General features: G+C 44.4%; 2 protein-coding genes and 1 long non-coding RNA gene across 14 annotated transcripts in view; 2 read left to right on the top strand and 1 right to left on the bottom strand.

Moving 5' to 3' along the window:
- Positions 1 to 4,828, top strand: part of R3HDM2 (R3H domain containing 2) — a gene marked incomplete at its 5' end in the record, with an annotated part of 66,211 nt that extends 61,383 nt beyond the window's left edge. For 4 of the 9 annotated variants that reach the window (XM_081900730.1, XM_081900728.1, XM_081900729.1 and 1 more), the window contains 2 exons: positions 439 to 523; positions 4,009 to 4,828. In XM_081900730.1, coding sequence (XP_081756856.1) covers positions 439 to 523; positions 4,009 to 4,349 — 426 coding nt within the window. In that variant the 3' untranslated portion in view covers positions 4,350 to 4,828. Of the gene's footprint in view, positions 1 to 438; positions 1,237 to 4,008 lie in introns of those variants that run through there. The other 5 variants (XM_081900726.1, XM_081900725.1, XM_081900722.1 and 2 more) reach the window with 4 other exon arrangements.
- Positions 4,829 to 8,271: 3,443 nt separating this feature from the next.
- The window catches only part of STAC3 (SH3 and cysteine rich domain 3), a 30,142-nt gene continuing 10,560 nt past the window's right edge, over positions 8,272 to 27,853 (top strand). Inside the window, exons 1-7 of one of the 4 annotated variants that reach the window (XM_081900765.1) lie at positions 8,272 to 8,518; positions 11,989 to 12,058; positions 20,957 to 21,185; positions 24,001 to 24,098; positions 24,991 to 25,051; positions 25,150 to 25,241; positions 26,405 to 26,471. In XM_081900765.1, the coding sequence (XP_081756891.1) occupies positions 11,990 to 12,058; positions 20,957 to 21,185; positions 24,001 to 24,098; positions 24,991 to 25,051; positions 25,150 to 25,241; positions 26,405 to 26,471 (616 nt within the window). In that variant the 5' untranslated portion in view covers positions 8,272 to 8,518; position 11,989. Of the gene's footprint in view, positions 8,519 to 9,488; positions 9,933 to 11,988; positions 12,059 to 20,923; positions 21,186 to 24,000; positions 24,099 to 24,990; positions 25,052 to 25,149; positions 25,242 to 26,404; positions 26,472 to 27,853 lie in introns of those variants that run through there. The other 3 variants (XM_081900763.1, XM_081900766.1, XM_081900764.1) reach the window with 3 other exon arrangements.
- LOC309364066 lies at positions 19,227 to 20,164 on the bottom strand. Its single transcript, XR_014165713.1, has 2 exons — positions 20,021 to 20,164; positions 19,227 to 19,603 (listed from the first exon to the last, which is right to left on the bottom strand). It is a non-coding gene; the product is annotated as an uncharacterized lncRNA (long non-coding RNA).

Below are 27,853 nucleotides of genomic sequence, written 5' to 3'. Positions count from 1 at the left end.
CTTAGAATTTTGTCTAGCTCCATCTCCAGACAAAGCCTGTGTAGAATCATAAGATGCTGACCCCAGACCTGATCTTTCCTGTGAGAAACATAGTGTGGATGTGATATAGGTGCAGCATGGTGGGCTAGGTGGTCTTGGTCATGTGGGAATGCCCTAGGTGGTCTTGGTCATGTGGGAATAATAGGCCCATTGTACAGAATTACAAGGATGGCCAAGATAACACATGTGAATGGCTTTACACGCTTAAGTGCATTGTATGAATATGCAGTATGACTTGTATAAACTAAGACTGAACTAAAAGTTATTTACTGTGATAGGAAAACTAAAGTTCAGACTGGGGTCTTTCACAGAAATGGGCCAGATTGAAATACCAAGGGTGGCACATGATCAAGCGTGAAAGTGTCCCATGCTATCAGTTCTATTGTTCTTCTGTTGCAGGGACAAACAGGGATGAAGCATGGCAATCGAAGCAAGAAACAGGCTCTCAAGTCTGCATCCACAGACCTCGGAACAAGTGATGTAGGCAAGTGACAAAATTCATGCACCACTGGCCTCATCAGTGTTGCCCACAGCAGATCTCTAGATTTGTCTTTATGCTCAGTGCCAGAGTAATGGAGCAAATGCTAAACTGGGGAAAGCAGTTGAATGGGAATTACCCATCTGTCCAGCCCACATCCAGCCAAGGAATATGGGGGAACTCAAGCATTTATTTTTTCCTCCTAGCAGGGTGTTCACAACCACTAGTCTCTAGTTGGTTAAAGGGATAGGGTTCTAGCAGACTGTAATAAGTGAGCGTCTTCTCCAGTTGCAAGAAAGACTCATGTCTTACCTTTGCCAGAACTTCTTTCAAGGATGGCCATGGGTGCCAAGAGAGCAGCTAGGGCCGTCTCAAGGCATTTGCTGCCTGAGGTGAACCAGAAAATGGCTTCTCCTGTCCTGCCATGTCTCACTCCTACAAAAAAAAAACCATTTGCCTAGCTGGGAGCTGGAGAGGCCCTTTCAGAGCTCTTTGCAGCAGCCTGGAAGGATTCAGCAGACGAACATGCTGAGTGCCACCCACAAATGTGGCTACTTCACCCTCCCTTACAAATTCCCATGGTGTCTGAACAAGGGCAACAGCATTGACTCCACACTCCAGAAATAATAAATCAAGGGGGAGGGTGTGTGGCTGAACTTCACAGCTCTGATAAAAAATGACCCACTCCAAGGCAAACCTGTCACCTCTGCCAGCCATGCCCCCCAGTTGAGGATACAGCCCGGGAGCATGAGGCAGGGCCAGCCCCCACTTGCTGCTAATTGCACAACACCCTACATGCCTACTCAGAAGGAAGCCCACTTAAGTAGAGCGCATTGCAGTAGCCCAAGTGGGAGATAACCAGAGCATGCACTACTCTTGTGAGGGTCTCATCCTGCGTACCAGATGGAGCTGGTAGACAGCTACCCTGGACACAGAATTGACCTGTGCCTCCATGGAGAGCTGTGAGTCCAAAATGACTCCTAGGCTGCGCATCTGGTTTTTCAGGGGCAGGGTTACCCTGCTCAGGACCAGGGAGCCCCCCCCCCCCACCTCCTGTCCCCAAAGGACAATACTTCCGTCTTGTCAGGGTTCAACCTCAATCTGTTCGCCGCCATCCATCCACCAACCGCCTCCACAGGATCTTCACCGCCGTCACTGGTTCTGATTTGAAAGAGAGGTAGAGGTAATATGAGCTTAGCTAAAGCTTGCCAATTAGATTTGGACAGGATGAGCTAAGCCGGCAAGTAAAACCCACTTGCCAGTAAATGAGGAGGAGTGTTGAAAATGCCCCTCTGTAAACAAACTACACGGTGATGTCCTGCTGTTCCTTTAAGAGTCTCTTTAGAGCATGAAACCTCTCCACCTGCATCGCCCACCCCCCAGTGGAAAATAGCCTGGGGTGGGTCTGCTATATTTGCTACTCTGCCTGTTTAATATTAGCAAAGAATCTTGCCTGCCAAGACCCAGCACTGCTACTGCTAACTGGAAACTGGAACTGTCATGCAGTTATTTATTTGGGGTGCAGATTTGGAGCTGCTGCCAAGACACAACCGCTGGCTCTAGTGCCCAGTTCCTCAAGCACATGAATCTGTGAAAATGACTGGCAGCAAACTTGGCACTGACTGGAGAGGAAAATTCTTTTCTGCTTAGAGCAATGTTTCCCAGACCATGTGGGGGAGCCCATGGGGGAAGAGGCAGATGTTTTCCTTGCTTGATTGGCAGTTAGTCTGTAAACAGTCAAGGGTCTTCAAAGTTTTCATTATATCCCTACCAAGATTGTTGAAAGGGAAAAGGTGGACCACAAGGCCCTGATTGCTCCCAGCCAATTTACCTGAGTTTGGAGATGTAGTGTGGGATTTGTGTAGGAGCTGGGGCAGGAGGATAAAAGGCTGAATTAAAAATTGCTTAGGAAAATGTTGAAACTAGTTAGTGATATGAAATGGACTGGGGCAGGGACGCAGAAAGGAGACAAATGAGTCTGGGGTGTATTAAGAGTATGTGAGGGGATGAGCATGTAGAAGAGCATGTGCCCTGGCTTTTATAAGGTTCTGTGGAAACTGACAGTGCCATCTGTCAAAGACTCAAAGCACCAACAAATGATTGTGATTGTGGCCTGTGGTTCTTTCTATGGACCAGGGACCCCCAGAACTAAGGACAGAAAAGCCTACTACTGCTTCAGCAAGGTGGCTGCTTCAGGGTGCCAGTTGGTGTAGGCTATGTTTGAACAGGACCAGGATTCTGCATCCTCGGTGCTCTGTCTTCACAACGTCACTTCCAATCTGGGTTGCTTACCTACCATTCAGACCACCAGCACCATGGTGTGCTGGAGAAGATGCCTCCCTGAGCTCTTCTCACAACAGTTGTGGATAATTCTTAGCGCCTCACCAAGCGGAAGTTCCCAGGATTCTTTGGAGGTTGATCCCACAACTAAAGTGATAAAAGCCAAGCTTAGGTACCACTGATCTGAAACTATTACTATTTCAATAATAGTTGAGATGTAGACTGAAAGGTAGTGACTTCCCTAGATTCACCTACTGAGCTTCATGGCTGAGCAGCAATTTGAACTTTGGTCGCCCACTGCACCCCTCCAGATCCACTCTCAAAAATCCTGAAAATGGCCTGGTGCACTTTAGAAGCATTGTGGACAATCCAGGATAGCGTGCTTATTATATCAGGCTGGGCTTTGAACAGATCTGTTGTATTAACATTCTCTGGTGTGTAGTAATCAAGTGGAGTATGCTTGGAGATATCAGATATGCCAACAACAACATCATATTTAAATGCCAGAAACATTGGCACCAATCTGTTTTGTACAGATGATTTCTAATGTTGGCTTACAATATTGCCACCTATGAAAATTATTGCCAGTTTTCTTTTGTTTGATCTAAGCTGTGGTTGCAATATATCTGGTAAGTGCAGTTTGACTACACCTCACGCATGTGGTGAATGTGTGTGGTATAAATGGAATATGTTGCTGCATCTTGTGATCGATTATGTGGGGCAGGGTTTGCCTGCCCCCTCCCCCAATATTTTATTCAAGTTGGCACCCCTGCTGGACAAGGGGAACAAACTGTTCAATTGCCTCATGCTCATTTGTTTATCATTTAGGGAAGCTTTTAATATTTGATTGATCATTGTATTTTAATATTCTGCTGGAAGCCGCCCAGAGTGGCTGGGGAAACCCAGCCAGATGGGCGGGGTATAAATAAATTATTATTATCCTAGAGGAGTCAGCAACAGGTTTTATTACTGTTTCATTTCAACAGAAAGAGCCCATACAAAACTGGGATTAGGGTCTAACCCCAGTTTTGTATGGCTGACGAAATGAGCTGTGACTCCAATCCATAAGACCTGGCCAAAATGACAGCCGGGCCCAAGACTTCTAGGTCCTGTCGCTCACTTTTCTGCCCACAATTTTTGTTGCCGCCAAGGGTACTGAAAGTGTTTATTTCTCTTTCTTATTCCTTGCTCCCTCATGGCCACCCCTACAGTGTTGGGCCGAGTACTGGAAGTGACTGATCTACCTGAGGGCATCACGCGTACAGAGGCCGACAAGCTCTTCACTCAACTTGCCATGTCTGGTGCCAAAATCCAGTGGCTCAAAGAGACTCAGGGGCGTCCAGGAGGAGGAGGCGACAACAACCATGGAACTACGGAGAACGGCAGGCATTCTGACCTTGCTGCCTTATACACCATTGTGGCCGTCTTCCCCAGCCCTTTGGCAGCGCAGAATGCCTCCCTGCGTCTCAACAACTCACTTAGCTGCTTCAAGTTGCGCATGGCCAAAAAGAACTACGACCTGCGTGTGCTGGAGCGTGCCAGCTCCCAATAGGGGCAGGCGGAGGGGTGGCGGGGAGGGGGCAACAAGCACACTGGACTGGCCTCTCGGGCCTCCTTGGCTGCCCTCTTCTGCCCTCCCCCACCATCCTCCTCCTTTTATCCCACATGCACCTCCTCCCCTTTTTATTTTTGGTGGGGGAGGGGGGGAATCTTTCTGGAGATATTTATATGGACAGAATGAAGAGAGAGACATTGATTTTTTTTTGCTTTGTTTTGGGGGTTTCTGTTTTTTATTTTTATTTTTTTTATTTTATTTTGCGTGAAAGAACATGTCCCACCCCTCAACCCCTCTCCGGAACACGTGTATATTGTTTTCGTTCAGCGTTGTGCCGCGGTACGGAGCCGTATTTAATTGCACATACAGATGTTGGCTGGGTATGTTCACTGTACATTTTATTTAATCTGGGTTTATTATTAATAATATTATTATTTGGTTTTTAAATATAAAAAAAAATCGTCTGTCACTTTAAAGCTGCTTTCTCCCTGCCTCTTTTCTCTTTTGGATGGCACAGCGGTCAGACCCTTTGTCTTTCACCAGAGTTAACCCAGGCATGTTGCTTGGACCTGAGGTTGGTGGAGAGCTGTTGGGAAATTATCTAGGCAGGGACAGATGGCTAGTATTTGACACTTGGGTACCTGAATAGCAGGGCAGCGAAGCACCTGCAATTTTATCCCTATTCAAGAACCAGGTGAAACGCTGTGTGAAGCTCATCCCTTTGGTCCTGGCTACTGCGCTTTTATATTTAATTTTTAAAAATGTACAAAATGACACCTGTTACAAAGACACATCAGGTAAGAAAAGTATAATGTATGAAGTCCCGGTTTGGTACAGTGACCAATTGCAGTTAGCTGAAAATGGAAACAGGTGCTTCCAGTGTTCTCCCTCACTGGAGGAAGAGAGGGAAGTGAGAGTGTATGAGCCCAATGCTTGTCCACTTAGTACTTCATCTCTGATTTAAGGTTAACATCCAAATGCATCCAGCATTTACCATAAGAGATTCTCACCTTTCCCTCATTATCTCAAGCTTCCAAACCACGCTTAACTTAAGGTGTATTCCCCTAAGCACATGTGACTATTCCATTACATTGTCTAGGTTGTAGATCTTTTAATGGCCAAATATGAATTGACTGTATGCTTAGGCTTGCTTCCAATTTTTAGCAAAGAATACTGCTAAAAATGAAGACAACTTTCTACAGTCCTTTTAAATAAAAATAATGCCACCCATTTGGAGAAGGGAGCTAGGTGCTCACTGCACATGAGTCTGCTGCTGAAGAAGCACCCCACCATGACAGCCATACAACTTATACTTTTGCCTGCCTAATAGGGGTGGAGGAAAATCTTGGCTAAGGATGGCTAAACTTTACAGGGAGAGCTCAACACAAGGCTGGGGTGATTTTGGTAGCAACTTTTCATTGAGTGTAACAATTAGTTCCACCTTCAACCAATAGTATGATCTTTGAATTACGTGGCTTTAAGAAAAAAAGACATTTCAAGACTCTTAGCAGAGTTAAAGTCCAAAATCTTGTGTTTTTTTGCAAACGGGAAAACAGCCTCAAAAGATTTCCTCTTCTGCAGCTAGCAAAAGAGAAGTTGAAAAGCAAGTTGCTATTTATGTGCTACAATAGGAATCAGGCAGGGGAAAACCTACTCAAGATATGGAGCCAAAACTTTGGTGATTTTGGTTGAGGAGATCAAGGCTTAGCTTGGACCCCAGGGTATTTTCTCAGTGTCCAGGTTCAGCCCAGGAACATGTGATGGAATGCTAAACCAGAATACTTTTGAATGTCTGCGGCTCACCATAGCAGCTACCACACATCTAGGATTTAGAGGTAAGAGTTTCCAGATTTGGAGACTGTAACATCGAGGCAACATTAATCTTCCACATCTTTTAAGTTTAGAAATTAAAACTAGACAAACTACATAAGGAAGAGACATGAAGTCTGGGATGTTAGAATCATAATCTTCATCCATGTGAAAATGTAGCACACAGAGACCTGGGGCAGATCCATCCTTCTTCCTGGCAGGGATTATTTTGACTTAGTTGGCCAGGTGAATTGAATCCCCACCCACCCTTATAACCAGAGACATGCTGGTTCTATTCACACCATTATTTCTATTTGTGATGCTCTTTGCAAGATGCCAGTTCCCAGTGCAATATTCCTTAGCTTAACCATTTCACATCAGGGTTTTTTTTGGGGGGGTGCAGAGGGAAGGGGGAAAGCCCCGCTGTGCTGTGGGGGCTTTTCAGCGGGCTAGTACAACTATTCAGTTGAATCTAGCCCCATATAAATAATGCAAAGTAATGAAATGACATGTCTGTTCATTTTTCACAATTCATTCTTCTTCTAGCCTTGTGGAAGGACACAGATCTATGTGGGGTGCCACTTCCCCAACCCTTGACCATTGGAACTCCCAGTCACTGCCTCCCCATTGCTGCTGCAGTTTACAGTTCTCCAACTGACTAAGATCCTGAGCTGTGATCTAGATGTTCATTGATTTGAATCTATTTCCTCTGCCATCATCTCAGTGGGATGCCTAAGCAAACTCCTATTTCTCAGCCTTCACACACACACACACACACACACACACACACACACACACACACACCATCATTATCATCATCCTCATCCCCAATTAATTATTATCTATAATAGGTAGGTTAAAACATGTGGGTTCCTTTCACTGGGCAAGGGCCTTTTAAAAAGACAAACCTATCTAGTCTTGGACTGTAGACGTACAGTGTATATGGCACTTTACATAGAAATACAATTCTGAAGTTCTAGGTGCATATGATTCATCTGCTCGATAGCCAGATGTGGTCAGTTTGTTGTTCACCATAGCATGCAGAAGATCCCAGGTTTAATCCCTGGCACTTCCAGTTTAAGCAAAGGATCTCGGCTAACAGGTGCTGGGAAAGACTTCACCCTGAGACTGCCGCTTGCAGCCAGATTAGACAGTACCACCAGACTAGAGGGACAAATCTCCTGACAGGGTTTAAAGCAGTTTCCTGTGTTCTTCCTGTGCACTGTGTACTCTGTAATCTTTGTCTAGACCAGTGTTTCCCAACCTTGGGCCTCCAGCTGTTTTTGGACTACAACTCCCATCATCCCTAGCTAGCAAGACCAGTGGTCAGGGATGATGGGAATTGTAGTTCAAAAACAGCTGGAGGCCCAAGGTTGGGAAACACTGGTCTAGACTTCATGGGTGAAACCCAAGGGAGAGGGCAGTCTGTTAGAGCTAGCCTGCGGCTTGAGAAGTTAAACTGCATCAGTTATGAAGCATGTTGATCCTCTGATTTCCTTTATTGGGTTGGTTGGCGAAAAGCAAGTAAATATCTGTGGCTGGTATGAAATAGAATGGATTGCCCTTTACAGAGCTAGATTGGGGGGGGGGGAGAGGGAAATCCTGCTCTGAACATTGCTTTCCTTTTTCTTGAATCAACACTGATGTCAGGTGCCTTACATGCAAAACTTGAGAAAAAATGGTCAACTTAGGATGGCTGCAGAATCTGCCAGGTGTTAAAGGTAATGGAGAACAGAAAGCAAACGTGTTCATTACGTGTTACTGATAGTCTTCACTCTTGCATAAGGAAGATAGGTTTGTACAGAAAGGCATCTATGAAAAATTAGGAAGCCCAGTGGGATTGTGTGTTCCTGGCTAGCTGTCTGTGATGCTATGTTATGGCCTGAGATACTCTGTCAAGGTGCACTATTTGCAGCATTGAGGTCAGTTGGAGGCTGTATCCCAGGCAGTGATTTCTGTTCAAAAGCTCCTAGGCCAATGGATCTGTCTCATTTCTATGCCAATATCTGAACAGTTCCCTCCCCTCCTCAGTTCCCAACTGAGCTTTTGTGTTGCTGTCTCAGGCAGTTTGGCCCACAAGCCATGTTCAAGCTGCTATTCAGTGTCCAATTTCTCCATGTCAGCCCTCCCAATAGATGGCAGCTGTCTTTCCCCCTCTCCTGTCACTCAAGTTCTTTGTGGTGCTGGGACGGCAAACTTTTACATGCTAAGACTCAGGAAGGGGAAAATCTTTATCCCCCATGGATCTCTAAAGTGAGATGTTGGGCAGGACGAAGGGAGAGCTGCGTTTGTGGGGACTGCCTGATACTTTTGGAAGGATTTAACCTGCAGGAGGTGTGTGTCCTTTATTCCTGAAGGTAAGTGTGCCTTTTCTCTCTCCAGCCTCCACCACTGTCATCTGCTCTTGGCTCACAGAGGCATAAACGTCTCAGTCCCAGAACTTAGAACCATGAAAGATGCCACCCATGCCTCAAAAAGCAAACAAGGCAGTTCATTTTACGCACTTTAAGCCACTTGCTTTCAGAGGTAGAGGAATATGCATGTTTCAGTCTGTGGAGGTTTAAAATGGCCGAATTGCCTTTTCTGGAAGAGGGTGGGGAGATGACCGTTTCTGGGGAAATAATTGTGCCTTGTGATAATCCACAGGCAAGAGGGTATGTGTTGGGATCTACAAGTTGTAAGTTTGTGCTTTTAGAAATGAAAGATCAAGACTTCCTAAAGTACTTTTCCATTTTTGCAGCACGGTCGCCCGGCTTTCACAGGGGGTTGATTCCCACTAAAAGTCTAAAGCAAAGAATATTAAGGCACCTGCTATAAAGCAATTCTGAGAAAGAAAACGGGATTAGCACATTATGCTTTTTTTTAAAAAAAAGTTTTTCTGCTGTTTTCTAAAAATATCTTAATTAAAATTGATACTAAAGGGGGGGGGAGGTGAAGACTATTTGTGGTCCTCATAGCTGCCTTGATGTGATTAAATGTAGGTTTTAAATGCAAATAACTTTTGCCCTTGGGAATCTGCTTTACACATTGAGAGTTGTACAACAGTGTGTTCTGCTGCCTGTCTGCACCACCCAGAAAATGTGCAGCTTACGTGAGTGTCCAAGCAGACAGCCAGGCGGCCATGAGCAAACCTCTAGGAATGTGAGGCAGAGGGGTGCTATGACTGCTGCAGAACCTTTGAGTCCGTTTGTGAGCACAGGCACTTGGGAGCAGCTACGCACTGGACAGCCCAAATGCTTTTCTGCTGATGTCCTGGCAGTGTGACGTGGCTATTAATGACAGGCATGGGCCATGCTTGCCGTTGGCCACTCCTGGTTCTCATAAAGGTTTGGGAGGTGGTTCGCTGAGTGGAGGAAATGGCCCATATCAACAAATAATTTCTTCCCAGTTTGATATTTATGGGGCTCAGTTATTCTGCTGAGGAAGAGGAGCTCCTTTGGAAATTTTCGGGGAACTGTGCAGGCTGGTGGTTTTTAGACAGTTTAGGCAGGTGAGGAAGTATGTGTACTTTTGGTCAGCACTTAATGTGTGTCAGGGCTCAGTGCCAGCACCTCTTTTACAACACCAGGGCTTAAACATTTGAAAAAGTAATAATAATAAAAGAAAAACACCTCAGAGTGTCTTTCCCTCACCACTGAGTAATCCCAGCCTGTCCATATACAGCCAGGATCAAGAAGCAGGGCTTCCCAGCGCCTGTTTATGGAAATGAAGTATTTTGTTTATACCTTTTCCAGTGCTGCAATCCATCTGCTCTCTTCAAACATTAACCAGGTAATAATGCATTTCTGGGGGTCTTTTTAAGTATAAGTTGGTTTCAGAATGAATTTCTCCTAGAAATCCTGATTTTGTTCTAACTAGGTTGGACTCTGGTTAGCTATCCCCATAACCTCATGGGGAAAGTAGTGAGCAGTAGAAGCCATGGGGGTGATCTCTTTGTGAATTTCTCTTCTGCCTCACTAGATCAAATAAATCCCTATGTGGAAAATTGTGCAACTGTTTCCTTAATGTTTCCCTCTGAGGAGATTTTATTATAAATTTTGACTGGTTTAATAATCATTCACTCTCAAGAAACCACGAGAACTGTAGTTCTTTTGTTAAGTGTAGGAGAAGAGTTAGCTCTCAGTACCTTGAAGATGCTCTCAGTATCTTGACCCAGCTACATTTCCCGGGATTGGAAATGGCCTACTTTTTTACCAGCCTTGGTTGGTAAAGAAAGAAAAGAAAGAAAACTAGAGGATTCATCAGGAGCCCCAGGAGTACTGGTAGTTGTGGGTCTACATACCCTACTCCTAGTATGAGAAACCTTTAGCCCTCCAGTGTTGCTACACTATAGTTTCCAACATCTCTCACCAGTGACGGTTCTTGCTGGAGCTGATGGGAGCTAAATGTTCAACACCATTTGGAGGCCCCAGGTTCCCCCATCCCTGCCCTAAGGCAGTCTAAGAGGCTCTGCACATCTTGGGGAAATGTGAATTTCTTGGTTGAATTTATTATATTCCCTAGCAATTATGCATAATCTCCAAGAGGCCTTGGGGAATGTGTTTATACTTTCTTGGGTTTTGTTCACTGCCTGCTTCTGGCCCAGTGCCTAATCTTGTATAAACCACAACATACCTTCCTACTGATCAGTCAAGCAGCAGAAAGTATATTAAATTTATATTCCACCCTTCCTCCAAATACCTTTTTTCAAAAATCCAAACCCCTTTTTAATCACTCTCAGCTGTTCCTGAGAACTGCATGCATCTTCTCAGTCAGCTCTGCTTCTGGTTAAAGAATATGTGTTGTGTTGTGATGAAAGAACTTTAAAGGTGAGGGTTCCCCGCCCGCCCCCGCCATTTTTTCTTAATAAATATTAAATTGCATACTTTTATATAATAAACAGTAATACATGATTTCATTTATTTCTGTAATCATTAAACTTCAGTGTCCACATACCACCTCCTAAAATATTACAGCCTTATTTCATTTCAGCAGAGAAGGCATCAAATTATTCAATTTCATAAATGTCAGAAAAGGGCATCAAGATTTTTCAAACTGTTCCTTTTTCCTGCGAGTTATTCTACAGAAATATACCATGGAATGTTTCGTTTCACTTTTGAAAATATAAATTCCTGTGTAGGTAATAATTCCCTAGCCCCCATTTGAATGCCAACTCTTATTTCATAGTTTTAAAAATGCAACTAGATAAATCCATAGTCTCATCAAGCCCCTTCAGATTCCACCTGTCACATCCCACTGATGGTAGAGAATGCTGTACTATTCCTAACCTATCAGTTAAAAAGTGGCAATACTAGTGGGGTGGGGGGGGGGAGGGGCACTCTGCATGTGCCAGAGCTAAGTCCTGGTTAGCTTCAAGCCCAGCCAACCTGAGAACCTGTGTTACCTTTACCAGCCATTCACCCGCAAAGATGCCTGTGGTGTAATTTCCCCCTTTCCATCCCAAGGCTCCTATTTGCTAGACACCTGATGCTGGAAAACATCCAGGTCAGCCTTCACCAGCTTGTTACCCTCCAGGTGCTTTGGGAGAAATCGTTGTCAAAAACATTGGAAGGGTACCAGATTGGAAGCTTATCCTAGGTATTTGTGGTTTCCTGTTATGGAAATCCCCCTCCCCCGGCCCACTTTGATGGAGGATTGTTGATCAAGTGTGGTTTGAGTTTGGGGACATTGCGAATAATGAGTGTGTGTGCGCACACACACTCACCTGAAATTGATGCTGTGAGCACCACCCGTCCCATGGGTTTCTGGCTCCCACCTACAAACCGTGGAGGTGCCTGGGTTATGTCTTTGCGTCTTTATTGTTGCACCTGCTTTCTTCCCCATGCAGTATGACAGAAAAAGAAATTCTTGAGCCACCTGCATCACCCACATCTGAAGGGGGGAAATCGACGGAAGGGGTAAGTTCTGTTGTGGGCTGTACTCTGGGAGGACAAGGGTGGGGTGACTCCCATTTCTGTGTCCCAATTCCTCCACAATCAGCCATGGGGTCTTTCTTGGAAGGACTCAGTCCTCCTTAAGAATGTCCTACGATGCCAGAACCTTCTGACTGGCCTGTTTTGGCCACAGTGGCTGCAACCAATCAGATGGGAATATCCTGTCCTTTGCAGTTTAGGCTGAGGACATCCCATCCCAACAAACCACCAATGTACCTGTCTGGAACCCTGAGATGTAAGTCTTGGGAAGAGCCATTGACGTTGCCTTATTTCTATGAGCACAGAGTACGGCACACTTTCTTCTCATGGTTTTCCCGAAGGTTATGGTTGCCATTGGGCCAGCTTGTCCAACTTTAAATATAAGCAGTTATCTTTTTGCCATGGTCCAAAGAAGCTACTAAAGAATGGGTTTTTAACATGGATTTAAGAACAACATGTTTTCTTGAACAGAAAGCCATCAATCTATAACCCATGGGTTGCTAACAAACCAGAATTTTAAAACTTTAAAATAACAAAATAAAAGCCAGCCTGTCTAGATTGGATGATCATTCAGAAAAAAAAAAAACACTCTTCATACACCAGGGCAATTGGCATGATGTTTTCAACAAGTTGACTGCCTTTTTTTTTTTAGTAAAAGGTAAAAGTAAAGGACCCCTGGACGGTTAAGTCCAGTCAAAGGCGACTATGGGGTTGCAGCACTCTTCTCTGTTTGAGGCCGAGGGAGCTGGCATTTGTCCGCCAACAGCTTTCCGGGTCATGTGCCAACATGATTAAATTGCTTCTGGCATAACGGAACACTATGACGGAAACCAGAGTGCACGGAAACGGCATTTACCTTCCCGCTGCAATGGTACCTATTTATCTACGTGCATCAGAGTGGTGTAGTGGTTAAGAGCGGTAGACTCGTAATCTGGTGAACCGAGTTCGCTTCCCCGGTCCTCCACATGCAGCTGCTGGGTGACCTTGGGCCAGTCACACTTCTCTGAAGTCTCTCAGCCTCACTCACCTCACAGAGTGTTTGTTGTGGGGGAGGAAGGGAAAGGAGAATGTTAGCTGCTTTGAGACTCCTTAGGGTAGTGATAAAGCAGGATATAAAATCCAAACTCCTCCCCTTCTTCATAAATCTGGAGGGGCCGTGTAGGCCATCTATTTATTTATTTATTAGATTTATTACCGGCCCTTCGCCATAAGCCCTAGGTCGGGTTACAACAATGGAACATAAAATTAGAAAAACAGGTTTATTTGTTTGTTTGTAAAAAAAAAAAATATAGACTGCAGTTTCACTAAAAATATCAAAGCAGTTTACCATTATTTATACTCAATAAAAAACATACATGGGGGGGGGGGATACAGATCACAAACTAAGCATTACAGAAAGTGATTAACTTAATTGACTGCGTAGGACTCATGGCAAAGAAATTTTCAGGAATGTTTAATGATCAATACAGAAAACACCTGATGAATTTCTATTGGAAGAGCATTCCACAGGGCTAGGCTGGTGGCACTAAAACCTCAGTTTTGTCTTAATGTCAAATGAGCCTCACCAATTTGGAGGGCAACCAGCTATACTCCTATGGATGAGTTCAGTGACTGAGATGGATATACAGGTTGGGATGGTCCCTATGGGACCCTGGACCTAAATTGTTCCAGGGTTTGTAAATTAATACAAGGATCTTGAACCCGTCCTGTTGGTAGATGTGACAATGAGGTCACATATTGTCAGCCGTATGCCCCCTTCAGATAAAAGCATCACAATTCTAAGACAAGCAGAACCATTTCAAATGGGATAGAACAATATCTAGTCCAATGTTCTTCTTGAGCTAGGAAATCCATAATGGTTTGTCCTGCTGTATGGAAGGTTGCTGTTCAAGAAACTCAAGCCCCAACCTGCCTTTTGGTGGGGGAAATTGCTTTTCTGGTGTGCTTTTGTTTTGGATCCTGGTCTAAATCTGCAAGGCATGCTGGGAGTTTTGCAGCACAGAGGTCAAAGTTCTGCCTTGGAGGGAATGTATTGTTCCAGTGAAGCATACAAATGTATTCAAGCTGTGTAATTCTGTGGAAGTCTGGAATTTTGAACAGTTTGCTGAAATTTGGAAGAGTTGGCAGAGACTAGATAAGTTTAGGCATTGCACAAAGTGCCAGTAAACAAATGTATTGTATCTAAAAGGCATCTCACAAGGGGAAGCTATGCTGGCTTTAGGTAACCTGCACATCTTCCCATTTGAATTTCCCTTTGGACACATTAGGATGGAAGTGCAAACAGAGCTCCTTGTAGACACATACACACATGTGCGCGCGCGCGCACACACACACACACACACACACACACACACACACACAGAGAGACACTAGAGCTGTGTACTGGATTCAGCCAAGTACCAAACCAAACCAGCCCTATTCAGAGGGATTTGAGCATCAGCAAGTTGAGTTGAGACAGCCACGGATCACTGTAAGTTGGGTTGGATGGTCCAGAGCTATCCAGAGCTGTCAGGCCTCATCCCTGAAGCAGTACTCTGCAGGATAAATGCCTCTGAGTGGAGGAAACAATTATACAGGGTTGCAAGAGAGGTCATTTGTGAAGGACTATCCCCTAGACCCCACCCCTCCAGCTCTCTGTCAGTTTCTTTCCTTCTATTTGTATATTTAATAAGAATTTTTTTAAACAACAACAACTACCCTGAAATATTAGCCCCGCTGCAGAACTAATTCAGAACCAGGTGCAGGGTAGGTGATCCCCATGTTGGCCCACGGTGGGTCAGCCTGATTGGGGACCCCCAGATTGGTGTAGCTGTGCATCAGCATAGACAGACACATCTGTGAAGTTTTACTCTATGAAGCCACTATTAGAAAGCAAGAGGCCATGCTGGCTTATCCAGAGTCATACTTTGATATCCTTTTAGCAAATGACCAATTTATACTCTCATCTTCACACTGCTGAAATGAGGTACACAAACCCTGTAAAACACATCTGTGCCTAAGATTAAATTCCTATACAGTAGGAATAGCCACATGGTGTCCTTCAAATGTTCCTGAACTCCAACTCCCATCAGCCCTAGCCAGCATGGCCCGTGGTGAGAATGATGGGAGCTAAGAGCTAACAACATCTGGAGGGCACCATGTTGGCTATTCCTGCTCTGTGGCATCACTTTTACTTTAAACAAACCACTACTACCAATACTTTATGGAGATGTGCGGGTCTTTGTGAGCAATGAAGCTTGCCTGTGGAAAAACAAGGAGATAATTGAAATTAGTAGCATGTCTTTCTTGGGTCTCAAAAGAATTAAATATGTTTCTTTTATGGGGCAGGAATTTCTTCAACAATCAATAATTAGTCTGCAGAACTAATGTTAAACTCACCGTTCAGGGGAGGGCATGATATTCTAGTTTCCCTTGGATAGGGTACTGGAAACATAAATCGTTCTCATATCCATTTTTGTTTACACACGTAAAAGCAGTGCCTAGTGTAAGCAAATAAAAGCAATCAGCAAAAGCATTGATCCTGCATCAGATTCTCAAAGCCCCAGTCAGTAAACTCACAGCTCTAAACTTTCAGCTCTCTGCCTTTCTCCAAATTCAAAGTTGTCTCTGCTTTTTGCTGCCCATATTTTGAGTGGTGCCTCATTCCAAAGGCGGGGAAAGCAAGATCTTAGGGTTGCCATATTTCAAAAAGTAAAAACCAAGACACCCTGGTTGCTGAACTTAAAAAAGACCCCAAATTGTTGAGCTGTTTTTCGATCCAGCACAAAGCAGCCACTTTTCGGAAATTCCCCCCAGACGCCAATTCCGCCTTTGAAATCCGCGTGATGTATGGCAGCCCTAAGGATCCAACACTGTTTATTACATCCCTGATCGCTTACTAGTTTCCTTGCTGCTAGGCCCATTTACGGTAATCAGGACAGCCAACTTATTAAGCACTTGGCAGTGCTGGTTGTCTCTAGCGGCTGTTATGCATGTCTGCAGGAAGTGCATGGCAGTAGATAAAAGTGTTTAACTTCAACACTGTAGTAGGTCCTGGCTTCAGATCACACCATGCTCATACTCTTGTCATGGGGTGTGTTAGACACATCTATTTTTCAGCCATTCCATGTCTGTAAAATGGGAAGCACAGCCTACTTTATAGAGTTGTCATGTGATTTATATGCCGAAGATTTTTTTTAAAAAAATGCATAGAAGATTATTCTGAATTGCAAGAACAGGAACACATGGAAAATCAGAGGCATTGCAAGGGTAAAGTGGAGTGAAGTGAGGGGGGGGCTTAAAAATGTGTGCTCAAATTAGAAATATCCCTGATAATCCTGTCTTTCCTGTTCTTTAGCATGCATTTAACATGTGCACACAAAACATTGCATAGATTCACCTTTTCTTAAGTGTTCAAAGTGTTTCATGTACATTCTCTGTATTTCTCATAGTAGCCCTTTAAGGCAGACCAGTATTATCACAGACATTATTTTTTATCATTGTTAATTTATCAATCACCTTAAATATGACCACCTTCTATACAATAGTTTTCAGGCAATGCACATTTAAAAAACAGTAAAAAAAGTTAGATCCCCACAAAAAACACCCACATCTGATGCATTTAAAACAAAACTAAAACCCAGTCAAGTAGAACCACGTGGCAAAGACTTTATCCAGCTGTGGAGGCCCATTGGAACAAAAATACCTTCAGTTGTTTCTGGAAAGTTCAGGTAATGGATGTTGGTTGTATCTCAACAGGAAAGCTGTTCTATAGAAGAAGGGCAGTTGCAGATGAGGGGTCTGAGGCTGAAAGGGGGGCTCGCCTCAGTCCCTGCTAGTGACTCAGAGATGGCAGAGATGAGATCTGAACAAGAAGCTTGCAGATTCTCGGCTTAGTCTTTTTTGCCACTCACTGTGCTGTGCTGCATCTGGCACTATCCAGCAATGGTGAATATGCAGGAGTGCTTTGGGTTTTCTGTGAAGGGGGAGGCTGCATGGCTTCCCTGGAGCAGACTTCTCCAGCACCAGGTAGTGTGTGAAAATTAGCTGGCAGGGAAATATGCAACTTCTAGGGGGAGTAATTGAATTCTTGCAATTAGAACTGAGGCAGACACACCCCCAGCTTTGAGCAGATCTCCTCCCTCTTTGAAGGAACCACTAATGTGTCTTTTCTTTTTAATTCCTATGGGATGGAGACATGATAGCAACAGCAGAGGGAAACTGACTCTTGGAGCATATCTCTAATACACACACTCCTTAAGAGTTTTTGATCGCTCACATGGAATATTCAGGTCAAATTCCTTTTCAGGAGAAGACAAGGCTGTTCCCCTACCTCTAGCAACTTATTTGTGTTCTGACACAATGTTTTGAAAGATCCTGAGCCTCAGCTCAAGAGTTCAGTCGGTTCAGTTATCGTGTTTAGCTTTCTGTGGTGGCTGAAACTGGCGGCAGTAACCCAAGCTCTGCAAGAATTTCCACATTTGATTCCACTGCCAAATGTGAAGATCCCAGGAGACCCTGTGTGTGCACAAATAGGTGTATGTGAATGAATGCAGGAGAGATGAGTATTGGCTGGTTCTCCTCCCCTGGGACATGTTAGCGTCTGTAACCATAGGAGTGGGGTTGCATTTCAAGCAGCGCTGACTGCATGCTTTCCAGTTTACTGATGCCCCAGGAGTCCTCTGTGAGCTGACTTGGCTGCCCTCCCTGGCAGCAGAAGCAACATCTGGGTCAGTGACGCTTCCCCTTGCCCCCCTCGCCGCCTCTGCCTTTCACAAATTGCACTGCTCAGGGTCAAAATGAACTTTATCACATCTGTGGGATGAGGTTACTGGTGGTGTAAAAACTGGAATTCAGAGGTTGTGGCACACACCCAGGTGCCAATCAAGGAGATGGATGTGCTGGCTTGTGCAGAGGAATGTGGTCCACCACGAGCTCTGTTTTTATTGCAGTATTGTGTTAATTAGCTGAATAATGCCAGGATCTATGTATCTACAATGGTTTCTTGCAAAATAGTTTCCTGCCCCACTATAGGTGTTAATACAAGTGTCCCAGCAATTTTCACAATCTGCCCCTGTAAAAGATTAAAGCTGTGGCTAACATATATTAAAGCTCTAATAATCATTAACTTTAACTTTTGCATCTTGTTGCCCTTCAGCTCTCAGATTACAATTTTCTCTTTTAAATTTTACATAAGGTGTCTGATGAAATTGGCCTCTGTCCATGAAAGTTTATGCTTTGTTAGCCTGTAAGGTGACTCCCTTATTGTTTTTGCTACAAGGGACTAACACAGGACTACTCCTCTCACAATCTGTCCAGCAGCTCCACAGAAAAGTTGTGGAACAGTTGGAAATGCCTGTACTTGACCTTGCTCTTGAGTTGTTGTTTTTTACCGGAGGGTGGCGCTTCAGACTCTTTTGACCAGGGCAACAAGAGGCTGGTTCAGGTCCCATGATTTCACAATTGGTGCTGGTTTTAATGATGCCAGTGGTAAAGGAAAACATGTTTTTTAAAATATCACACACACACATCCATTGCAGTAGAAAAGCTACTATATGCTGTGATTATTAAAATATGAGATGCATATGCTTGTACAGAAAATTATTAAATTGTCCAACAAGACAATTTATGATTCGTAAGGTCTATAGGAAAAAGTTGCCAACTGCTGGGCTAGTGAATTGAACGATGGCTCTTTAGCCTGTGTCTCCCCTCCCCATATTTTTCCAGCAGACTTACTGCCATTAAATGTTATTATGTACATTTATTCAATTAAATGTGCATGTGTCATCTCTCCCTCTTAAAATAAAAGCAGCATCAGTGGGAGGAGATTGTGGAGTGGGTTGATGACATCACCACTGTTCCAGCCAATCCGTGTGGTGCTGTGCTGGCTTCCACAACCAAGGCAGGGAACTTCAGGAGATGGGACCTACATTCCTAATACGAGTAAAGATTAAACAGGCAGAGGTAGCTTCCTGTAAGTTTTCGATTCTGCGTTAAAATTCTATATGCCACAAAAGGGTGGCTAGTGCACTTACCATACCAGCTTGACGGCTGAAATAATATATATTGGGGGGGGGGAATGCACCTTAAGTGAAAGGCACACAAAGCATCAGTGGTGGGTTTGGCTGTTTAAAGTTAGGAATGCAAGTGTTAAGCAGTACATTAATGACCCAAAAAAATTGTTGACTAATTGGTATGGGCCCGTTTTAAATAAGCAAGGCTGCAAAGGCAGGGCCCTTTACTTTTTTGAGGCTGTCTTGCTTCTGCTATGTTTCTGCAACAGAAGAAGGTTATCAAAAGATTAGATGGTTTTTTTCTTTTCTTTGATGTTAAATTGTAAGTTAGCAAATCTTCTGATATCTATTCCCCCCACCCACCCAAGAGCAGGTTTAGAATCACAGAATCGTAGCGTCAGAAGGGACCATGAAGGTAATCTAGTCCAACCCCTGCAGTGCAGAGATCTTTCGCCCAGTGATATCTTTTGAGTTTTTTGTCATAGGCACATGGACTTAAAATTTAATTTGCATTATTAGCAAGTTAAAAAGAGCACACCTACATTAACTTTTTTTAAAAAAATAATTTTTATTCATTTTCCAAACACATAATAAAAAACAAACAAAACACAAAACATACAAAACATTTAAACATGTATAATTTCATAATCTTATTTTCATGCACCTTCTTTCCCCTGACTTCCCCATACCTCCCTTTCGCTGCATCCTTATTTTACAATTCTTTAGCAACTCCTCTAGTCAATTATCTATTTGATTCCCTTTCATTAAATTTCCTTAAACTTATTAGTTACAGCTGTAATTCTCTGCTTCTTACCCCTTGACATCTTAACACTCCTCAACTTTACAACAATTTTTTAGATATATTTTAAATTTCTTCCAATCCTCTTCCACTGTCTCTTTCCCCTGGTCACGGATTCTGCCGGTCATCTCTGCCAGTCCCATGAAGTCAATACACCTACAGTAACTTGGGCTGCATACACACAATTCATTTAAACTATGTTTAAAGCACATCCCCCAAATAAAGCACATTTCTTATAGTGTAATCCTGTGCATATTTACCCCGAAGTTATTCTTGTTGTGTTGTTTGTTTAGAAAATTAGACTGAGTCAACAAGCACTCCCAACCCCTGTTCAACTTGAAATCTACCTTTTGCCCACAGACCTAGAAAGCAGACTGCTGCCTCTAAGCTTCACCCCACCCCCCAAAAAATGCAATGTGGTACTGCTCTGCCCTAGAAGGTTGTAGAAAAGGTTTGCTGCAATGAGTATATGTGAAGCACTTGAAACTATATACCTGCTTTTAGAATAATTATTATTAACCAGTTAATCGCTAAAAAGCAGATGATTAATCCACTAAAACAGAAAATATCTTTAATTAGTTGCTAGTCATGCTTAGAATGCCATTGCATGGAGAGAGTTCTACAATGCAAATTGTTTCTGTGACGTGGCTTCCACCCCCTGAGATGTGGCCACTGGATGTTTTCTGCCACTGCAGACCATCAGTTTGTGGGTGGTGCAAGGAAAAGCCACTATGTGCAAATGGGTGAGCTCTGTGGTCCAGTCTCCATGCAGTTGTATGGCTGCCACCATGCCGCTTCTATATGTTCACTGGACATTTGTTTGCATTACCTGCAATCCAGGGTTCTCTTCCCCTGTGTTTGCCAAAGACCCAAGGGGTGCCGTGGGTCTCCCCCTGCCATCACTTTGCCTCATTTTTGAGCTACTCGTGGACAAGTTTGGAGCGTGCATGCCAATGGCGCTGGTTGCCAAGGTTCCCTGTTGGCATCTATCAAGTGCTGATTGTTCACCACCCCCCATCCCACCCCACCCTGCCCTCCCACCCCATCCTGGACCTTCAGCTGCAGCGGCTAAAGCAGCTTTTCCAACGCAAGCCCAATGAGGAGCCTGCCCCAGAGGAACCACAGGCCAATGGGGAGCTGGTCAGCCCCTCTGGAGGACCCATCTACTACATCTATGAGGAGGAGGAGGAGGATGAAGAGGAGGAGGAGCCTGAGCCACCACCTGAGCCAGAGAAACCAGTTAACGACAGACCTCACAAATTCAAGGATCATTACTTCAAAAAACCCAAGTTTTGCGACGTCTGTGCCCGCATGATTGTCCGTGAGTCCTACCTGAGGGGGTTGAACTGCAGGGGGAATGGTGGTGGTCAGAAGCTTGCCTCGTCCCTCTCTTGGCAGGGTGCTTGGGCCTTTGGCAATGGCATAACAGGCAGAAGTCTGACAAGTATGGCTTTTTCTCTCTCCGCACCTCTGTGGGGGGAGGAAGTTTCACTGCTGAATGTCCGTCTGTCATGTTAAAGACAAACATAAGATGGGCAGTTATGCATTGCCAAACATTGTGCACCATACAAAAAGAACACTAATTTGCATATTTGATAAATATGCACAGATGCAAGTTTGGAAAGATTTACTATAAATAGAAATGCAATGCATCTTGTCCTAGTGGTGAGCGCTGCAAACTCTTGATGGGTGACTTCAAGGCTTCAGCTTGTCAGTCCAAGAGGACACCTAGAGGACTGGCATCCAAATAATAAACTGCCCCCTATAAATCAGGACACACGGCCACCCTAGGCACACGAGTCCTGTCTGTAAAATGGTAGCAACCATAATGGGTAAAGGAGAAGGGAGTGAAGGGGGATGGGGGGAATGGGGAAGGCATGTGCTTCAGGGAGATGGTGAGTCATGAAGATGAAGAGAAGGTACAGATGGGAGAAGGGATGGATTGTGTGGCTAAATCAGGCTTCCTCAAACAGCCCTCCAGATGTTTTGAGACTACAGTTCCCATCATCCCTGACCACTGGTCCTGCTAGCTAGGGATCATGGGAGCTGTAGGCTAAAACATCTGGAGGGCCGAGGTTGAGGAAGCCTGGGCTAAATGCTGGATGTGATGGTGGCTCACATATATATATAACTATCAGCCTTATACCCAACATAGCTTGGGAATTCTAAGAAACCCCCAAACCAGTACAGTTTTGAAAGCAGTGTTAAAATAGTGCCATTGTGAAAGTTTCAGTCCACCGACTTGATTCAAAATGGTGTCCAATTTGGCTACCTTATCTTAAGCAGTTGGGACGCGGGTGGCGCTGTAGTCTAAACCACTGAGCCTAGGGCTTGCTGATTGGAAGGTCAGTGGTTTGAATCCCCATGATGGGGTGAGTTCCCATTGCTCGGCCCCTGCTCCTGCCAACCTAGCAGTTCAAAAGCACGTCAAAGTGCAAGTAGATAAATAGGTACCGCTCTGGCAGGAAGGTCAACGGCTTTTCCGTGCACTGCTCTGGTTTGCCAGAAGCAGCTTAGTTATGCTGGCCACATGACCTGGAAAATCTGTCTGCATACAAACGTCGGCTCCCTTGGCCAGTAAAGCGAGATGAGCGCCACAACCCCAGAGTCGTTCACGACTGGACTTAACTGTCAGGGGTCCTTAACTTTATTTTTATCTTAAGCAGTGCATAGTGAATGGATGAACAACTTTCCAAAATATATAGTTGATACACACACAAGCATTCCCCCCCAAAAAAAATGTCACTGAGTCAGAGATGAGTTTTCATCATTCAAGGTGGCCATTTTAAAGTTGAGAAGGTAAAGCCCACATCTCTCTTTCCTATTATGCTGTAGTGAGTACATAGTGCCTGGAGCCGCTTCAAGGGAACTGTAATGTAACAGGGAGGGAGGGAATGAAGTTAATAGCCATAGCTCCTTCCCAATTTTGAAAGAACTGGGGGTTGGGGAATTTGCAACATGATCCATCTGTCATCTTCTCCTTTCATATCATGACATGCATACCTATGACTGGAAAGGGAATGAATAATGCAGCTCTCTCTTATGAGGTGAGGACTTGGGATATTCACAAGAGATGCGAAAGGGTTTGCTCATTGATAATTTCTTCCAGCACAATTGGTGTCCCATATGACACCAATCAGCCTCTTGGCCAGTTGCCAGAAAAAGGATTTAAAGTCAGCCCCCAGCCACAAATTCAATTGATGTTTCACTGATATGTCCTTCCATTCCAGACTTTTCTGGTCCTTTCAAAAGTGGTATCTAGCTGGCTTCCTTTATAAAGGAAGCCAGCTAGATCCTTTATGCACCTGCTCAGAGGCAGTTATAAGTTCTAGTATTTTGAAAGCAGACACTGGCAATCTTGAGACCAATGCAAGTGCTGAAGAAAACACTGGTTTAAAATGCAGCCCCTCCCCCCTCCCTCCAAAAATATCATGTACACAGATGTGTAAGACAGATAAGGAGGGAATGTGTCAAAGCTAAGCTGCAAGAAATGATCCACGGGTACCCGAGCCAGAAAGGAATTGCTGCTTAGGCAAGGTCTCAGACCAATCAGGAGCCCTTTTTATAGGCCGGCCTGGCCTGGAAGAGCCCAATAGCCAGCTGGGGGGAGGGGCAGGGCCAGCCTGAGGCTACTTCACTGGCAAGAAAATGGTCCAAGCTGCAGTTCTCACCACATGGGGCAGTTGCACACAGAACTGAAGATTTCTGCCCTGACAGCTCTTGATGCAGTGTGATTCAAAGTGCCGAAAGGGTACACACAAGCTGGGCTCTATACTGAGGTGAGACCAATTGGGGGAAATGATCCAGTTAGTGGTCTTCAAATGGCACCTTCCATCTTGGCATTACATGTGATTGGACAGGCCCATGTTAAAGGACATGAGCGTTTACTCCAGGGATGGGGAAAACATTTTACCCATCAGATGTTGCTGGACTCCACCTCCCATCAGCCCCAGGCAACGTGGCCAAAGTGTGGCCAGGGACAATGGTAGTTATAGTCCAGTGACACTGGGAGGACCTCAGGCTCCCAGTTCATGATTTGGTCTGCAGGAGTTGCAAGGGTGGGGGGCACGGTTGGCAGGGGGTTGGCTCTTACAGCCCAAATTGCCCCCCACAGCTTGTTTGTTTTTCTACTGTAGTCAATAACAAATATGGCCTGCGTTGCAAGAACTGCAAAACCCACATCCACCACAGCTGCCAACACTATGTGGAGTTCCAGCGCTGCTTTGGCAAGATTGTAAGTATTCCCTGCCTGGCCCCATTGCCCAAGTTCCAGCTTCCTGCCACTTAACATGATATTATGCCATGTGCCTTAGGCTTGGCCCGCCAAGTTCAGAGGTTGCTTTGGCCACCATAAGGTGGAGGGTGGGAAATGTTTTGGCATGGAGATAAAATCTTCCCCAAAGAGACATGCTAATCTGAGAACTGAGAAATTTCTTTGATTGCTTTAATAGGGAACATAACAGAATTTGTATGCTAAAAATACTCTTGTGTTCCTGAGCAGTTTAGTGCTTGCAGCTTGAGTAAATCGAGCTAAAACAGGAAGAATTTGTGTCTGCATGCTGTCATTAGAAGCATGGATCTGGTATAGTATTGAGTTTGATGATATTAAAAAAACAATTACAAGGACAGAGAATATTGCAATAATTGCTTTTGAAAATGTAGAAAAACCATTTTATATTGATGTGGGACCATCAGCATCTTAGCGGTATTATAGAAGTGTATTTATTTAATCCATGAGATAGATTCTTGTTCCTCTAGGGTGGGAGTTGTATTTCGTTCTTCTGTTGGTATATATCTGAAAAGCAATTTTTAAAAGTTAAGAAAAAGAAAACTGCATTGAATCAAGCTGTTCATAATATTTACTTCAGGAATGTAGTCCAACAATACCTGGAGGGCCCCAGGTTGGGCCAACTGTTTTGCCCCTTCCACAGTAGTCCCCAAAGAATCACCAGAGGCTTTTTCTGCAACTGGTGAAAATATTTCCAAAAATTGATGTTCCTGCCTCTCCAAGGATAAGCTGGTCTACTGGCAGTGTATTTAGGAAAGAGTTGTCCTCCTTCCTTAGTTTTGGAGAAGGCTGGGTTCTCCCTTTCCCTTGTGTGTCACACTCTTCTTTTGTCCTGCAGCCCCCGGGTTTCCGTCGTGCTTACAGCTCTCCATTATACGGTGCAGAACAACTTTCTGGTGGTAAGTAACCTGCTGCAAGCCTCTACCCATTCCAAAGGTGGGCTTCCATTGCCACAAACAGCAGCCTAATTTTGTTGCTGTTGCTTTTCACTCCACAGCAAACCGAAGTGACCCTGTGTTTGAGACGCTGCGGACAGGTGTTGTCATGGCAAACAAGGAGCGCAAGAAAGGGCAGGATGACAAAAAGAACGTAAGGGAGATGGTGTGGGGAAACAATCATGACACAGAAGGGTATCATATCATCGTCTCGTAACCATAGCAGCCATGGCAAGTGCCCTCCAGATAGGACTGATGGAATCAGGACTAAATTAGCTCTTAATTAAAGGGTTAATGCTTTTACAGTAAAATAATTAAAGGGTTAATGTGGCGTGCAGTATTTCAGACCTCTTCCTCACCCCACTCCCCTTCCGTGTTGCCATACATTTAACTTATCCACCGGCTGCAAGGCTGCAGCCCTCTTTCTCAAGCATTCTGCCAGGAGTCTGCTAAAAATACCAGCTGTGCAGCTTAGCTCCCCATTTCCAACCATAACCTTGAGGAAGAGTTTATCAGATCCCAGGGTGTAGACATTTTCTTGCCCACATCTGCTGCTGCTGCTTCTGTGGGGTAGATAAACGCGCAATGTTGTAAAGTGAGACCATGGGTAAGAGAGCTACAATATGGGGAAGAGGAGTTGTGCCCGTAAACTGCTGTTGCCAGTAGCAGCCAATAGTAATAGTAATATGTTTTACAAGTAAATTTATGAAATATACAAAATATCTTATAATGCTAGCATCTAACACATAATACACAATAAAAATCTTAAATATAATATTTAATACATGATTTCGTTTACATTAAAAACATAGTACAAAATGCAGCAGGCATGTCAACATTTAATTATGCATGTGCAAATACAAATTACTGGGACATCATTCCTACTGCATTAATTAATGTAAAGTATAGCTCTGTTCTTGGACAATAGACGGGGTAGGTAAATCTGACTTCTTCAGCTCTTTAGCAGGGAAGATGATACTTAACCATTTTTCCCAGCCTTGGAAGACTTAAGGATATAGCAGCTTGAGGTTGGCTGCGAGTTGGCAACCCTGTCTCTCCAGATGCTTCTCTGGAGACCCATATAAACCACCCACAAATTGAGGTTCTTTCTTTATCCTCTTCATGCTCCTATGCACATTGTCTTGGAAATATCTGCCAGAAACTCCTGAGGCCTTGCCTAGTTTCACATAACCCAGAATTCCCTGTTGTGTGCCCCAACCCTGAGTCTTATGCAGCCTCAGTTAGTGAGGATGCTTCATTCCAGTCATCTGCAACAAAGCTGATGCCTTCTGATACATTTCCCATCCTGCTTTCTAGCCATTGGCTGCTATGATGGAGGAGGAAACAGAGGCCCCTAAAAACGAGGGTGGCCAACCTGAGGCAGGTAAGTGCCAGACCTTGGAAAACCCTGCTCTTCAAAGACTCTGCAGTCCAAAGGCTTATTTGTTAGATCTAGAACTCATGTAGACCAATTCTAGAAGAGACCAGATAAACAATAATAAAAAGGGGTTGTGGAAATTTATCACCATGAATGAAACCGAGCCAGGCTGTATCATACAGTACATACAAATGTGGACCTACAGAGCCATATAGGACTCCAGGGCCCAGGTGTCTAATGAAACACCTTCTTCCATATACAGTGGTACCTCAGGTTACAGACGCTTCAGGTTACATACACTTCAGGTTACAGACTCCGCTAACCCAGAAATAATACCTTGGGTTAAGAACTTTGCTTCAGGATGAGAACAGAAATCGAGCAGCGGCAGCAGGAGGCCCCATTAGCTAAAGTGGTGCTTCAGGTTAAGAACAGATTGAGGTTAAGAACAGACCTCCGGAACGAATTAAGTACTTGACCCAAGGTACCACTGTACCGTATATACTCAACTGCATGAGGCATATTTTATTGCATTACGTACAATACGATCAAGCAAGGGACCTATTGATTTAACCACTATTGGCAAATTGGCCGGGTCAGTCTGAAGCCTACTACATCAAATATCTTCTGGACGACTTCCAACGATATCAGTGGCCATGGCAAAGTTTCTTTCAGTAGTCATACGAATCAAAGATCAACATAAAGGTAAAAGGTAAAGGTACCCCTGCCCGTACGGGCCAGTCTTGACAGACTCTGGGGTTGTGCGCCCATCTCACTTAAGAGGCCAGGGGCCAGCGCTGTCCGGAGACACTTCCGGGTCACGTGGCCAGCGTGACATCGCTGCTCTGGCGAGCCAGAGCCGCACACGGAAACGCCGTTTACCTTCCCGCTGGTAAGCGGTCCCTATTTATCTACTTGCACCCGGAGGTGCTTTCGAACTGCTAGGTTGGCAGGCGCTGGGACCGAGCAGCGGGAGCGCACCCCGCCGCAGGGATTCGAACCGCCGACCTTTCGATCGGCAAGTCCTAGGCGCTGAGGCTTTAACCCACAGCGCCACCTGCGTCAAGATCAACATACCCATGACTAAACAAATAACACTTCAGTCTCCCTTCCCTGCGGGGTTGTCTACATGAGTCTGTATTTTATTCTGTATCTATATTATGGATCGTTGGATCGTAATAAAGATTAATAATAATATATCATATTTTTTCTGTCTATAAGATTCCCCCATGTATAAGACGTCCCCTATTTTGGGGAACTCAGATTTAAGAAAATGGGGGGGAGAGATATATCTCTGTGTAAGACACCCCCTAATTTTATACATTATTTTTTAGGAAAAAAACCTAGTCTTATACATGGAAAAATACAGTATATGTGTCTGAACAAGATCT

This window comes from Podarcis melisellensis (assembly GCF_964234715.1).
Source record: "Podarcis melisellensis genome assembly, chromosome: 2".
Taxonomy (NCBI): Eukaryota; Metazoa; Chordata; class Lepidosauria; order Squamata; family Lacertidae; genus Podarcis; species Podarcis melisellensis.
The sequence above is the reverse complement of the archived record's forward strand: the minus strand, read 5'-3'. Positions and strand labels throughout refer to the sequence as shown.